Source organism: Mangifera indica, chromosome 6 (assembly GCF_011075055.1).
Source record: "Mangifera indica cultivar Alphonso chromosome 6, CATAS_Mindica_2.1, whole genome shotgun sequence".
Classification (NCBI taxonomy): Eukaryota; Viridiplantae; Streptophyta; class Magnoliopsida; order Sapindales; family Anacardiaceae; genus Mangifera; species Mangifera indica.
The window spans coordinates 18,445,713-18,460,555 of NC_058142.1; the positions used below are offsets into that span (position 1 = coordinate 18,445,713).

Consider the following 14,843-nt stretch of genomic DNA (forward strand, 5'->3'; position numbering starts at 1 on the left):
TGGAAAGTACACTCTACTCTAACGGTGAAAGCCGACATCCCGTAGATAAGCTCCAGTTTGGGGGTTCATTGAGTCAATGGATTGCATCATCGAACCAAATTCAGACTCTGTGTATGATTTAGCGGCTTTCCAATATGCACCCGCGACCTGTAAGATGGTAAAAAATATGAAAACTCATTGTAAGCAAAATGTTTGAAAATGATAAACTATTATAAGTTTAATTACTTGTTTACAATATACCTTTGAGTCCCGTTTATACTTTGCCCGCATGTTACACAGAAGGTGATGACAACAGCATCCATGGTGGACATCTGGAAAGACTTCAGCCATTGTCGAGTAGATAGCATGATGTCGATCGGAGATTATTGCAAGCTCAGAGAGGTCAGGGATGCATTCTTTAATTCTCATAAGAAACCAACACCACGTGTCGTGATCTTCTTTTTTGCCGACACCGAAACCAATAGGGTATATTTGATTATTACCATCAAGAGCCACCGCAATAAATAAATGTCCCAGATATCGACCTTTAAGGAAAGCAGCGTCAATGCAAATAACGAGGCAAAGATATTGACTAAACGCACGAACGGAACATCCTAACACCATGAAAAAATTTGTAAATTGATGCTCATCATCTGTTTCAATAGCAGTAACGGTGCCCAGATTAGTACGTTGTAAATTGTAACAATAATCTGGTAACAGCATAAAAGATTCCTCCGGTGAACCCCTCAATGAATTGATAGCTCAATTTCTTGCCCGCCAAGCCTGTGAGTAGGAAATATCAATTTTATATCGGTCGGCGATGTCTACAATTATTTCTTTAGGCCGATAAATTCGATCAATCATCACAAACTTTGATCTCATTAATTGACCTAAAGCTCGGGCGCCAGCTTGTCTGTGATGTGGCAAGATTTGATCAACTAAACATGTGTGGGTAGGATTCATAGAGTTGATACCCCACACATCACCAACAGTGGACTTGGTTGCATGTATATACCACTTACAATTTTCGATCGTGCACTTAATTTCCCACCGTTTCTTGTCAGACTTTTTGACATCAAATTGAAATCATTTCAGTAAGGCGAATTGCTTCACAGCGTCTTTCAATTTGACTTTATTATGAAAAATATCCCCTATCTTGACACCATGCTCCTCTCGGATCGATCTGGAACTACCTGATGATGCTGATGGCTGTGGAGGAAAATCAAGAAGCCACCTAAATGGATCAGTGGGGACATTGTCAAAAAATGGCCCAGAATAATTTCCACCACCTGAAATAGGATCTTCAAGCTGTAAACTATCCATACCCTCGGTAACTGATGCCATATACTCAGGCTCTACATCTTCTGAAGGAATGTCGGGCATATCATTTCCATCAAAGTCACCCCAATAGGGAACTATATCTTTTTCTCCATGAGCCCATGAGTTTGCAATATACAACGGGTCATTACTGAAATCAATCAACTTTTCCAAATCATATTCTTTTTTGACCCAACTACTTTCGTTTTTATCTTCATCTTCATCTTCATTTTCATCCTCCTGCCCTTCAATTGGGGTACATGTAACAAATACATGAATACATTCCTGAAAGTACTGGGACATATCAAGAAGATCCCTGGACATCTTCATCATTTTGGATCTGGATGGGGCCGTCAAGCTCAATTTTTCTTGGCTTCATTGATACTTGAATGTAGTTTTTCATTGGATCAATACTGCAAGACTCCGTCAAAAGCTCAATAAATCCCTCGAATGTTGTTCCATAAAGGATTTTAATCAATTGTTTGGCTCCTCCAACATATTTCATTGTGTTGTTGCGACCTTGAATCCATTCTCCCTGATAACGAACTGATGCATAACCATCCATTTTAATTATGAATCCTGCAATGACCAGTTTTTGAAGATAATTATTCATTTATAATAAAAAAATCAATAATAACTATGAAAAACAGTCGTACAATTATTAATAATTAAGAAAAACTCCTAATATTTTTCTAATAATTTATTTATCCCCCTATAATTATTTGACAATTTATATAACAATTTATATAACACTTTCGTATGTTATTTTACCCCTCAAAATGCATCTATCTGTTTGTAACGTTCCATTTAAAACGTTTTTATAATATCTATACTTTGAAATAGATATTCAAATTTTATACTTTGAAATGCTTTAAAATGTCAATAATAAAAAATTTCTTCAGAAATCTGGAAAATACTAGTGGATATATCTTAAAACGATAAAATTCAAAAAAACAGAATTGAAATTCAAATTCTAAAAGTTGAAATACCCTAGAATGGTAATAATCGAACAATTCTTCGAAAATCTGAAAAATACAAGTTGATATATCCTAAAACGGTGAAATTCAAAAAAACAGAATTGAAATTTGAATTCTAAAAGTTGAAATACCCTAGAATAACATCAATCAAAAAATTCTTCAGAAATCTTAAAAAAACGAATCGATATATCCTAAAGGGATGAAATTCGAAAAAACGGCACTGAAATTCGGAATCTAAAAGTTGAAATACCCTAGTATGACAACAATCGAAAAATTCTGCAAAAATCTGGAAAATGTGAATTGATATATCCTAAAGGAGTGAAACTCGAAAAAACCTATAATTTCAATTATAATGCGCCTACCATGTTTAATATGAAAATGTGCCCTAGTTTTAATAACATTTCATTTGACATTTTAGAAAAAGTAATTAAATAAATAAATAAATATCAAAATGCCTTTATAATGTCAAATATCTAAAAACCCCCCATATTTATCTTAAATTACATTTAACCCCCTATACTTGTGAAGCATTGCATTTAAACCCCATATTATGGCATAAAAACTAAATTTAACAAATGAAATTAAGTTTTAGACTAAGATTGACATAAATACCTTTTTTTGATGAATAGTATTTTTTCGAATCGAATATAGAAATACGAACTTCTTCCGTCCGAACGAATCCCTACTAATTGATGTTGAATAAAAACGAAAGTGAGAGTGAGTGTTTGAGTGATATGAGAAGTGTGTGTAAATAAAGGGAGTGAGGAGGGTTTATATAGATGAGAGGAAGGGTAATTTTGACATTTTAGAAAAAGTAATTAAATAAATAAATATCAAAATACCTTTATAATGTCAAATATCTAAAAACCCCCCATATTTATCCTAAATTACATTTAACCCCCTATACTTGTGAAGCATTACATTTAACCCCCATATTATGGCATAAAAACTAAACTTAACAAATGAAATTAAGTTTTAGACTAAGATAGACATAAATACCTTTTTTTGATGAATAGTGTTTTTTCAAGTCGAACACAAAAATACGAACTTCTTCCGTCCGAACGAATCTCTACTAATTGATGTTGAAAAAAAATGAAAGTAAGAGTGAGTGTTTGAGTGATATGAGAAGTGTGTGTAAATAAAATGAGTGATGAGGGTTTATATAGATGAGGGGAAGGGTAATTTTGACATTTTAGAAAAAGTTTGAAATAAATAAATAAATATGAAAATGTCTTTACAATGTAAAATATCCAAAAACCCCTCATATTTATCTAAAATTATTTTAACCCCCATAATGAGTGAGGGGAGTTATATAAATGAAGGGAAGGGTAATTTTGATATTTTAGAAAAAGTTTGAAATAAATAAATAAATATCAAAATGCCTTTATAATGTAAAATATCCAAAAACCCCTCATATTTATCTAAAATTACATCAAAACCCTATAGTAAGTGGGAGAGTTATATAAATATGAGGGGAAGGGTATTTTTGGTATTAAAAAAAGTCATAGGCATTTTTTTTTTGGAACAGTGATTTTGGGCATTTTGGCTTGGAAATAGTGATTTTGGGTATTTTTGCTTAATGGGAGGGCATTTTGGCCATTTTTTAAAATTTCCCTTAAATAATTTATGTTCTCCTAAATTATTAAACGTGTTTAGGTTGTAAAACTCAAAAACAAAATTACGATAGATTTTGTGTCCAAAGTGAACAATTCTAAGTGATGTAAAGATACTTTTAATCAATCAAAAGACAAGAGTATATAGTCTAGTTCTCTCATGGGTTGTTCTTAGAGTTTCTAGATGATGTAGAGATACTTTTAATCTATCAAAAAGAAAGAGTATACAATCTAGTAAAGGATTTAAGGGCGTAGTATGACCTATCATTATGTTTTTCTACAAGACGTCTCCTCATATCATTTTGGCACATTGGAATTTTTTTCGCATTTAATAACAAAATTTTCATAAGTAATGACAAACCGAAAAATATAATATAGAGTGGTCAAATTATATAAATGTAAAAATATAAGGGTCAATGAGAAATAATAAAATCTAAAAAGTCATTGTTATATTTTGGGGATTGTTTTGATTTTTTTAATATATTAAATTAATAACTTTTCAAGCCTAAAAAGATATTAGAATATTTATTTTTCATATTTAAGGGGTATAACTCAAATGTTTTAAATACAAAGAAGGTTAGATGACCCTCCTTGACCTCATTACTATTCATATGTCCTTCACTTATATGTTGAAGTTTGGTTTCCTACTCTATTTTGTCATAACATGAGGATGGAGCACACTCATTATAATTTTACCATCTGAATACAAGTAGTGTTCAACTCATTTTTGATATTATGCTACATAATTACTAATTCCAAAGAGTTTAAACCACATGTAAAGGCTCAACAAGAATGTTTCAAGCTATGTTGGAGTAAGGTAACCGATATTCTTGTATCGTGTAGTTCCACATAGTCGTTTTAATAAGTTTGGTGATAATGTGATTATTAAATATGTATGGCTTATTAGTTCCCGATTGTTCATATATGTGCAACCATTTGAAGTTAACCCTTCCAATTTTGTGCTGGACAGCACCATGCCCTTCTGGTTGGGTTATCAGTCCAGATAAGAGCAGGTGCTTTTGATACATAGAAGGCAACCAATCATGGGATCAGTTGGAGATCCAATGTAAAAACTTTGGGGGACACTTTGCTGCCCTTACATCATATGAAGAACTAAACACTGCTCAGAAGTTATGTAGTGAAACTTTCAACGGCTGCTGGACTGAAGGAAGAGGCATTAACAGTACTTCTGGTTTGAATTGGAACTGCTCTGATAATGCACCACAACGGAATGAATCAAGCTAGCTGAGTAGATCTTTTTACTCTAGTTGCTCCAATTTTTCTTGCCATGTCAATGCTTCAGTTGATTTTTGTACATTGGTGACTAATGGATCTATGACCCTTGTGATTGATAGATGCAATGCATCTTATGCCTCTATTTGCATGATCAATTTTGATAACACCTCAGTTACCAGACTGCATTCATCTCAATATCTTATTTTCTCTCTCTCTCTCTCTCTCCATTTTTCCATTTTGAATTATAAATTTTGGTTTAGTTGATATTATTAGTTTTGGTTGGTTAGGATGTCAGTATTTAGCCAATTGTTGACATCATTTTATCATCTCTTTCAGATTCTTTCTTTCTTTTATGACTTTTTATTTCTTTTACATAGAGAACAAATGTTACCGCTTGCACTGCCATAGGGAATACCCTATCATCCTTGGAGTTGTTAGTGGTGGTATCACAGCATTTGCTGCCGTGATTTGGCTCCTTGTGTACAGGTGGAGCAAAAGGTGCCGAAAGTCTTGCAAACTAACAAATAGAGCAACTTTTGCATTAGTTCCTCCATCCTGGAAGGTTTTCACCAGCGAGGAATTAGGTTGATTACAAAGAATTTTAGTGAAGGAAATCGCCTTATGGGAGACGCCAAAACAGGGAGCACATATAGTGGCATTCTACTTGATGGATCAAGGGCGGCAGTTAAGAGGTTAAAAAGGTCTAGTTTTAGGAGGAAAGAGTTCTATTCTGAGATTGGAAGAGTTGCAAGGCTTCATCATCCAAATTTGGTGGCTGTCAGGGGAAGCTGCTACGATCATGGTGATCGCTACATTGTTTATGAGTTTACTGTAAATGGCCCCTTAGATCAATGGCTACAGCACATACCAAGGGGCAGACAAAGTTTGGATTGGACAATGAGAATGAAAATTGCGACAACTCTTGCTCAAGGAAATTGCGTTAAGTCTTAATCCTTCTACCTCCTATAATGCTCAAGGAATTGTTCTTATAATGTCTTCTAGATGCAAACTTAAGTTTTGGTAACAATTATCATATACCAGAATTGTGATGATGACTGATGCCTTGGGTAGTTCATATGTGTTGCAGTGAACTTATCTAGTAAGATCTTTAATGAAGGATAAAGAGCAAATTTCATTATTTTTTAAACTGCTAAAAGATTGGTCATGACTGAATAAAAGTTCATAGTTTTGTTTGGTGCATAGTCTTTTGTATTGTTTAATTCTTTTTCTCTTGAAACAGGTTATTGCATGACAAGGTTAAGCTGCATGTTGTGCACCGGGAAATCCATGCCAGTAATGTTTGCTTGATGAAGAATTTGGAGCACTTTTGATGGGAGTTGGTTTGTCAAAGTTTGTGCCATGGGAAGTGATGCAGGAGAGGACTGTAATGGCAGGTGGCACATATGGGTACCTTGCTCCAGAATTTGTTTATAGGAATGAGCTTACAACAAAAAGTGATGTTTACAGCTTTGGAGTTCTACTTCTGGATATCCTGAGCAGGTACAGGCCTGCCCAGGCAGTTGATTCAATGGGCTGGCAGAGTACATTCGAATGGGCCACACCTTTGGTGCTCTCACATCACTACCTGGACGTCTTGGATCCTTGCATATCTTCTTCTTCTTCTTCCAACATTCCAGAAGCCACGGTCGTTCAGAAGGTGGTGGACCTCGTATACACTTGTACACAACATGCCCCTTCTATGCACCCAAGAATGTCCCACGTTGTTCATCAGCGGCAACTATTGGCCCAGCCAACTGTTCCAAAGTAGGTCCTCTCATCTCAGCCTCTAGAAGGATTTGCAATACTAACAATAGGAAACACGCAATTGAGGTTTTCTCTAGATGTTGAGACTTTATGTTAGCTTTTGAGAAACAGTTGCGAAACAATAGCTTAGAGCCAACTTATATTAACAGACTCAGCATGCCTTGATGTATTCTTATTTATCGTAGTTGTAAAACAGGTGTTTTCGATGCAAGTATTGCAGTCATTTTGTAGATTATTTTCATCTTTCCATAGCACCTTACATTGTGCAGCACTAGCTGAATCTAAACTTCCTTTATAGTTGGGAAAAATCGTCAAATCTGATACGCGTACAACCACTCATCAAAGAACAGAAAACAAGATTTTGTGCAAGACACTTGAAAATTGAATCCTACTAACCACCAGAGTAATGCAGATGTTGGTAGGTCAAAATTCGAACTGAGCTGGCTTGAGTTTGATTTTCAACTCAAGTCAATCAAGTTTGAATTGAGCAGTCATGACTCGAGTTAAAGATCAAATATTAATCATTAGCATGCCAAGATATGCAATGGAAATGTATAATTGAGGCATGCTGTTGTATTATTAAAAGGAACTGCAATGCTGTACATTAGTGTTAAAAGAACATTGAACTTTTTACATATGAGTTTCAAGAAATGCTAGAACAGCCATACCAGCAGCCCAGACATCATCATCTAATACATGTTCAGCAGGGGAGTGACTTATTCCTCCACGACAACGAACAAATAACATTCCGACCTGTTCAAAAATATGCATGATTGCCATATGTTCTGGAAGCTTTACTTTCTGCAAAATGTAACGTCAGCTCTAGAGTACAAACCTTGGTTAAATCAGCCATGGCCATTGCATCATGCCCTGCACCGCTCATTAGAACAGGAACTTCATGTTGAGCCTTACCTGTCATTTTCTTTAATGCAGCATGGGCTGCAGACTTCAGCTGTGAACTTAATTCGGAATTGCAAATCACTGCATTTGCATTGTGCTGAAACAATCCATAGCACATACTGTTACTGGGTATGCTTTTTGAAAGAAAAGTGCAGTATAAGATGAAAATGCCTCACCTTCCGTTCAATGATGCAAGAAACCGAACGCCTTTCACATATTTGATACATTCGATTAGATAATTCATGAAGGACATCCCCTCGTCCCTTGTCATCAATCGCTCGTATATCCACTGTGAATGTAACCTGCAGCTTTTGATTTCTGTCAGTTCAAACAGTACAAACAGGACTTCTCAGCAGAATCCATTGAAAGAAAAGTTTCTTGCCTGTCCTGGAATGACATTGCTTGCACCAGGCCATGTTGATATCTCTCCAACAGTACAAACAAGAGAACTAGATAATGATTCCAAGGTGGTAGCATCAGAATCACCATCATAAAACAGATAATCTTTAGGATGCTTGCAAAGGCTTTCGAGCACTACAATTAACTCTGCTGCAGCAGCCATTGGATCCTGCCGCATCGACATTGGAACTGTTCCAGCATGCCCTTGTGAACCTCTTACAGTAACCTGAAAAAGCAACCATGCAACAAAGTATCTTTTATGAAATCTCTGAGATAAGTGGTAAAAGAACCTCATACACCTTCAATCTTGTCTGTCCGGCTATGCCTTTAACTACTCCGAGAGGGAAACCGACATATTCCAGTACAGGCCCTTGTTCAATATGAACCTGCAGCAGTGAATTAATATAATGTCCATGAGTTACAACAAAATTTCCAGCAAATGTGCCCAAATAATCAGCTAAGTTTTGTTCTTCAGACAATGCTCTGTGGGCTGAAATACCTCAATGTAACCCCAGACTGATGATGGATCATACTTGAGAAGTGACAAACTTTCTTCTGCAATGTCTATGGAGTGCTTCTTCAGAGCATCTTGCACTGTTACACCACTGAAGAAGGATTATGCATAAATAGACAGATAGCAACAGTGTTTTAAATCAATAAAGTTGGGAGTTACTGGAAGAAACCTCTTATCAGATGTCTGCAATGTTGTCACTGGTAAAATGCCAGCTACAGCACCACTCCCTAAGAAAGTAGACTGAAACCGCACACCTTCCTCATCACTAAAAGCAATCACCTGCAGAGTTTAGACACACAAATACTCAACATAGGAACACAATTATTTACATGGAAATCCTAACATGGGAAAAACCACAGGTAGGCATAGAGAATTTCATTACAGATGATGAAGAGATTACTCTAATTTTGCAGCACACACTCTCACTCACTTAATCACTTTACATATACTTATTGGTCATATCAAGCTTCTACCTACTATGTTCGACTAAACTAACCCGTAGACAGGGTTCTAACCGCTACATTTTCTCAAGTGTATTCGGAAGGGTCTCCTTGAAACTATTGGTCTAATCCCTCTGTTACAACCACAAATCTCCTTGAAAAGTCATTCTTCCAATCCATTCCCTGTTACTTCTTTTCTTATTGAGGCAAAAATAGGAGATCAGTGTAGCCAATGCAAGAGTTCTATGATCTACTTTCTGCAAATCTTAACAAGCATACAAGAAAATGTTACAAGAAACTTCACAGACCTCAACAGGACGCTTAAGTTTCCCCAACATCCCAGTGCTATTCAAAACCTTCAATGCAGATATGGCCGAGATTATGCCTAATGACCCATCAAACATTCCAGCATCAACAACAGTATCCTATTTCAGAAAATACAAAACTGAAACTATCAGTAAGTATACAATCCAAATCTTGTCAGTATGTTCAGATTTAAAGGCCAAAATCATCACCAAATGAGAACCAATCAGCAGAGCATCAGAAGTCATATTCATCCCCTCAGTCCGACCATGAACATTGCCCATTTGGTCCACCCACCTGAAAATCAAATAAACCAACATCATTCAACAGCCCCAAAACACAATCTGATCAAAGGAAGGTCGAAAGCTAACGTTCTCAAACCAGCATCTTCCATCCATTCGCCAAGAAGCTTCCCAGCCCTCACTGCAGCCGGGCTCATGAATGTCCTCTCAAGATACCCATCAGCATCACTCACCTATTATTAATACAATTAGTTCCAAATAAGCCATCAAATTCTCTAATACCAACAACAATCAGTCAAGATGATCAAATCAAAATTATTTTAATATTTATAAAAAAAAAAAGAAAACTATATAATATACAAATGCGATACCTTTCCAAGTTCATTCAGCCTAGCCACAGCCTCGTCTCTTAATATTTCTGGAAACAAGCCATCCCTTTTATCATCTGCAGATTCCATTGACATGAAATATTCATTCAGCTCAAACGGGTATTATACAAACATGTAAAGAAAACGTTCATGGTTACCAGAATACAGGTAGGAGGAAGCCAAGGGAGGGAGCAAAGAGAGAGCAACAGAGCAAAGCCAAATCGAATAGAAACAATGATGAGATTTTGAGTGACAAATAGAGGCCATGGCTGCAACAAAAACCTTGCAAAAACAATCACGCAAGTTAAAGAGGAGCCACGGAAACTGAAAGAAACATGTTCATGGTTAAAATACAAGATTGAGTTTAAGTTTTGTTTCTTCACAAGTGGGGTCCCAGCAGCCAGGAGCCAGCAGAGGCAAGACACATGGTGGCCATGTTACTCTCACGTGATCTCGTTCTTCAATTTTAACATTTGATCATTTTAGGGTTAGACATATGTATATATGGTAATTGAACTTTCCACGATTTTTAAAGTCATTCTATAAAAATATCAAAATAATAAAATTATATATATTTATTTTGAGTATATAAATAGATATATATTTAAAAGTAAAAAAATTTTAAATTAAAAATAAAATAATACTTAATTATATGATAATACATATAAGTTTATATTTATTTATGTATATAAAATAGGTACATATAATATTAATCATATAAAAAACTATAATTGTATTATCTGAATGAAATAAGTGAAAAATTGTATTAAAATATTTGAGAGATGATGAATGTTAGAAGTGTCTTTTATGAGATTATTGTAACACATATAACTGATTTTTGAAGTGTAAAAGTACTTGATATGATGGGTATTAACGTAATATCAATATAATAAGTGAATAATTATGCTTTAATTGTGATCGTTAAAAATTGTGGAAAGTGGTTTTAATATAATAAGAAATTGTTATTTAATTTGGAGAAATTGCAAGGGTCTTGATGGATATAAATAGGGTTAAACTCGAACCGAGTCTGTTTGAGTTTGAGCTCAATTAGAACAAATCTGAAATGAGTTAACCCTATACGAACTCGATCAAGCTCAAGCTATTTGTTAAAATTTTCAATTAAAAATTTTGATACAAAATAACATCATTTTGATCATTAAGTATTAAAACGACGTCATTTTAACAACGAAAAATGAGTCGAGTCAAATTCAAACCAAGTTCGAGCTTAGCTTTCACGAGTTTGACCTCGACCTCAATTCGGCTCAAATCCGACCCTAGATATGGACTGTTGTTTCCTAATTGTGGCTTTTAGAAGGAATCTGCAAGAGCCGAATTACATATTTGGTCAAGGATGAATTAAACAAAAATCACATAAATTAAAATTTCAATATTCCACACCTAAAATATTGGTAGAGTTAAATGTTATAAACTTAATTATAATGTGATTACTTATTATTAAATATTCCAATAGAGATAACAATAATAGAAAAATATTGGATGATAATTATTATTCTATTAAAGGATAAAAATTTGTTTTATTTTATTAAATAGGTCGAAATTTCTAATTTAATTAACAACTTTAAAGTTTTTATATTCATTAAATTAAATTTTTATTATTTTTTATTAAATATTAAAGGTTTGATCTATTAAATGATAAAAAAAAGTCAATTGATGATATTCTAGGAAAAGACCCGAAGATAATTTTAAGTTTAACTGAGAGATTGAAAATTGCAAAATTTACAACAACAAAATTTAGTAAGAAGATGAGACGTTGGAGAGGAGAATTACGATGGAGATTCATGAATGTATGTAGTATCTGGAGTAGAGATGACAATTTCATTTTAATTTTAGGGACAACGATCCTCTCTAACCTTAATTTTATTTATATTATGTTTAAAAAAAATGAGAAAATTTTTTTTTCTTACATACATAGAAAGAAAATTTTTCCTAGCGTTGATTAGGAGAGAATAAGGGGGAGAGTTTTCTTAGAGAGGATAAAAAATTGTTTTTATTTTTATAACAGAAATAGACTGCAGATGAAAATTAATATTCCCACGATAACAAGAATGGAAGTCCCCTCTCTAATCTTCATAGTTGTCATCCCTAGTCTAGAAGAAGATCTAGCAAGGCTGACGTGGGGGCGGTGGAATGCGATAGTAACGGGGGAGAAGAGGAGAGCCATGCGATTTGACAAAGGGCCTTACGTGAGCCTCGTGAAGAAGCAAACTAGTTTTTCTGCATTTTGCTTTTCGAAGTTAGCGTGTGGGGCTCCTCAATTTCAGGCTTTTAGGTGGATTCCATTATCCTCCACCTGCATCATCCCCACTAATCTTTTGTAAAATCCTTGTTTATAGTTTATCTTCTCAAACGTGGCCTTAAACCTGCGTTGTAATTTTATAAGTTATTACTAGAATTTTATTGTCTATGAAAAGTTGAAGATTGTGAGCGCATCATTTGGTATGAATTAATTGTTTTTCAAATGTGACATTAACTATTCATATCTTACTATATATAATAAATATTTTGTAATATGGTATAGAACAAATAAAAAGTAATAAATAGTCTAAAGTGTATCGCATTACACTTATTTAGAGATATATTGACATGATAGAAATACATTTGAGAAAATTTAAAATTTTATATAATGCTTGTGATTTTTTTAAGATAATCACACGATAATTAAAATTTTTTATTATTTTTATTAATATATTATTTTTAAAAAGACATATTTTATAATATGATAAAATATATGATATATAATATAAAAAATTAGATTTTTAATATAAATTATAAAACTCAATTTGACGATTATGACTATAACTGAAAACATTATAGAAAATGTTCTCATAATAGTAGGAAATTAATCTTACATGTCAAGAAGGAGAAGGATGGTAGCTATCAAAAGTTCTACTTTTTACTTTCTAAACAGAAAGTATTTTATTCGTACTGTGTCAATAGATTGATGTGTAAATGACCGAGTGACTGTTGAAGTATTCCTAGTTCTTATTAGGCCAAAAGAAATATTCCCACCCAAGGTTTGATGTACTACCCAACTCTCACCCTCAACCTTTCAAAAATCAAAATACCTATCCATAATCAAATTCCTATTACTTTTTACTATTAATTATAAAGGTAAAAACATTATTTCATTAGTAATATTAAAATTATACATATAATTTTATCCATTTTCCACCCCCACATATTAAAAACTAATATTTTTTCCTCAATTTAAGTTTTAAAAAGTCACATTTTTTCTTTAAGGTGTTTTTTTTTCTTTCCACTATTCTCTAACGATCAAAATTCGGTCGAACCCATCTTCTCCATCACCACTCTCTGTCGACATTCTCTCTCTCTAACCACAAAGTCAATGCTCTCTCTCCTTGAATCTACTCAATTTGTGAGATGAAAGAGAAGACAAATGGGTTGATTCATCTTTCTCCTTTGTCTCCTGAATCGACAAAAAAAAAAAACGAATAAACCAAAATTGACTCTCCTTCTCATCATGTCTTCTCTTTCATCACGCTTTCCAATTGATTTGTGAGATGAAGGAAAAGACGAATCAACTGATCCATCTTCTCTTTCATCTCACGAATTGGCTAAATTCAGGGAGAGAGAGCGTCAACTTTGTCATGGCCATTGGAGAAGGAGCGTCAACGAAAGTTTAGGTTGGGAAGAGAGAATCACCAGAGACAAAAATGGTGGCCAAAAAGGGAAGAAAAAGCTTTAGAGATGGAAAAAAAAAATCACTTTTTTAAACTGAAAAAAATTAATACTGAAATGAAATTGTCAGTTTCAAAATCTGAGGGGACAATGAGATTATTATTTTTTTTAAATTTACTAATGAAATAACATTTTTATCCTTATAGCTAATAGCAAAATGTAACAAAAGTTAATTGACAAATGGGTATTTAAAATTTCGAAAAATTGAGAATGTGAGTTATCGAACCTTAGATGGGAATAGGTCTTTCGACCTTATTGTTATTGTTTGAAAACTTTTGGTGGTGATGTAAGATGCAAGAATTTTACTTGGCTTTGTGCTTGCGCTTCTTGATTGACTTCTTCACATGTCCTTATCATATCATATCTTTATTGTATAATTCTAAAACGCGCAATAGTTTCTAATGCCTCAAGAGGTTAAATTAAATTTCGACACCAATTTCTATTCGTGTTTTTGCCGTGCTGCCAAACTCAACTTATATATTTGTTTCATAAATATATCAAATCGTATGTTGTGAGCAATTTCATATTATGCTATCTCAATATTTCAATTTTCACTCACTCATAATAAGTAGAATAGAAGAACTCTTTAAAATGTGAAATATCAAGTGTAGAGTTAACAAAGCAGGTTCAATTGTATACTTCAATAAATAGATTTAAGTGTATATAGAACTATCTTATAACATGCACGCATTGAAGTGAGAAACCCTAATAATGTTGGGTTAATCTCTTTTAAGGTTTATCAATTTAGAAATCAGTCTTCACTAAGTGAGATTCTTTGTAATTAAATAAATCACTATATATTAAATGTTGAACAATCAAATTATCAAACCTAGAAACTAATCGACAATTTGATACTATTCACCAAAGTCAAATTCAATCGAATAATTAAAATAGATTTTAACTATGACTCAAATCAAATTTGACACTAATAATTAATAAAATCAATCAGTTTTGTCCAGATTTTAAGTCGGGTATATCTTTCTCATGTGGATCATGCTGCACCTATTTATTTTAAATTAATTATTGTAAGTTGGTGTTTTCTTATAACAAAACTTGGTGTGAATTTAAGGA

At 33.6% G+C, this 14,843-nt stretch overlaps 1 protein-coding gene and 1 pseudogene across 7 annotated transcripts; one reads left to right on the plus strand and one right to left on the minus strand.

Moving 5' to 3' along the window:
- Window positions 1–5,474: 5,474 nt before the first annotated feature.
- Window positions 5,475–7,041, plus strand: LOC123219756 (annotated as a pseudogene).
- LOC123219306 (allantoate deiminase 2) lies at window positions 6,502–10,384 on the minus strand. 7 transcript variants are annotated; one of them, XM_044641182.1, is made up of 13 exons: window positions 10,211–10,382; window positions 10,056–10,129; window positions 9,814–9,917; window positions 9,655–9,739; window positions 9,448–9,564; window positions 8,869–8,978; window positions 8,685–8,790; window positions 8,485–8,571; window positions 8,169–8,411; window positions 7,963–8,088; window positions 7,722–7,883; window positions 7,521–7,639; window positions 6,502–6,908 (listed from the first exon to the last, which is right to left on the minus strand). In XM_044641182.1, exons 1-13 carry the CDS (start codon window positions 10,317–10,319, stop codon window positions 6,902–6,904), a joined length of 1,449 nt encoding a protein of 482 aa, XP_044497117.1. In that variant the 5' UTR covers window positions 10,320–10,382; the 3' UTR covers window positions 6,502–6,901. The 7 variants fall into 7 exon arrangements, with proteins under 7 accessions (XP_044497117.1, XP_044497115.1, XP_044497114.1 ...); XM_044641180.1 differs by having other exon boundaries at window positions 6,887–6,959; window positions 10,211–10,383; XM_044641179.1 differs by lacking the exon at window positions 6,502–6,908 and adding an exon at window positions 6,998–7,203 and having other exon boundaries at window positions 7,555–7,639; window positions 10,211–10,384.
- Window positions 10,385–14,843: the final 4,459 nt, after the last annotated feature.

Coding starts and splice junctions, on each gene's coding strand:
- LOC123219306 (XM_044641179.1), bottom strand. CDS start 10,319: ATGGCCTCTATTTGTCACTCAAAATCTCATCATTGTTTCTATTCGATT. Junction 9,918..10,055: donor GGCTGAATGAACTTGGAAAG/GTATCGCATTTG, acceptor TATTAATAATAG/GTGAGTGATGCTGATGGGTA. Junction 9,740..9,813: donor GAAGATGCTGGTTTGAGAAC/GTTAGCTTTCGA, acceptor TTTGATTTTCAG/GTGGGTGGACCAAATGGGCA.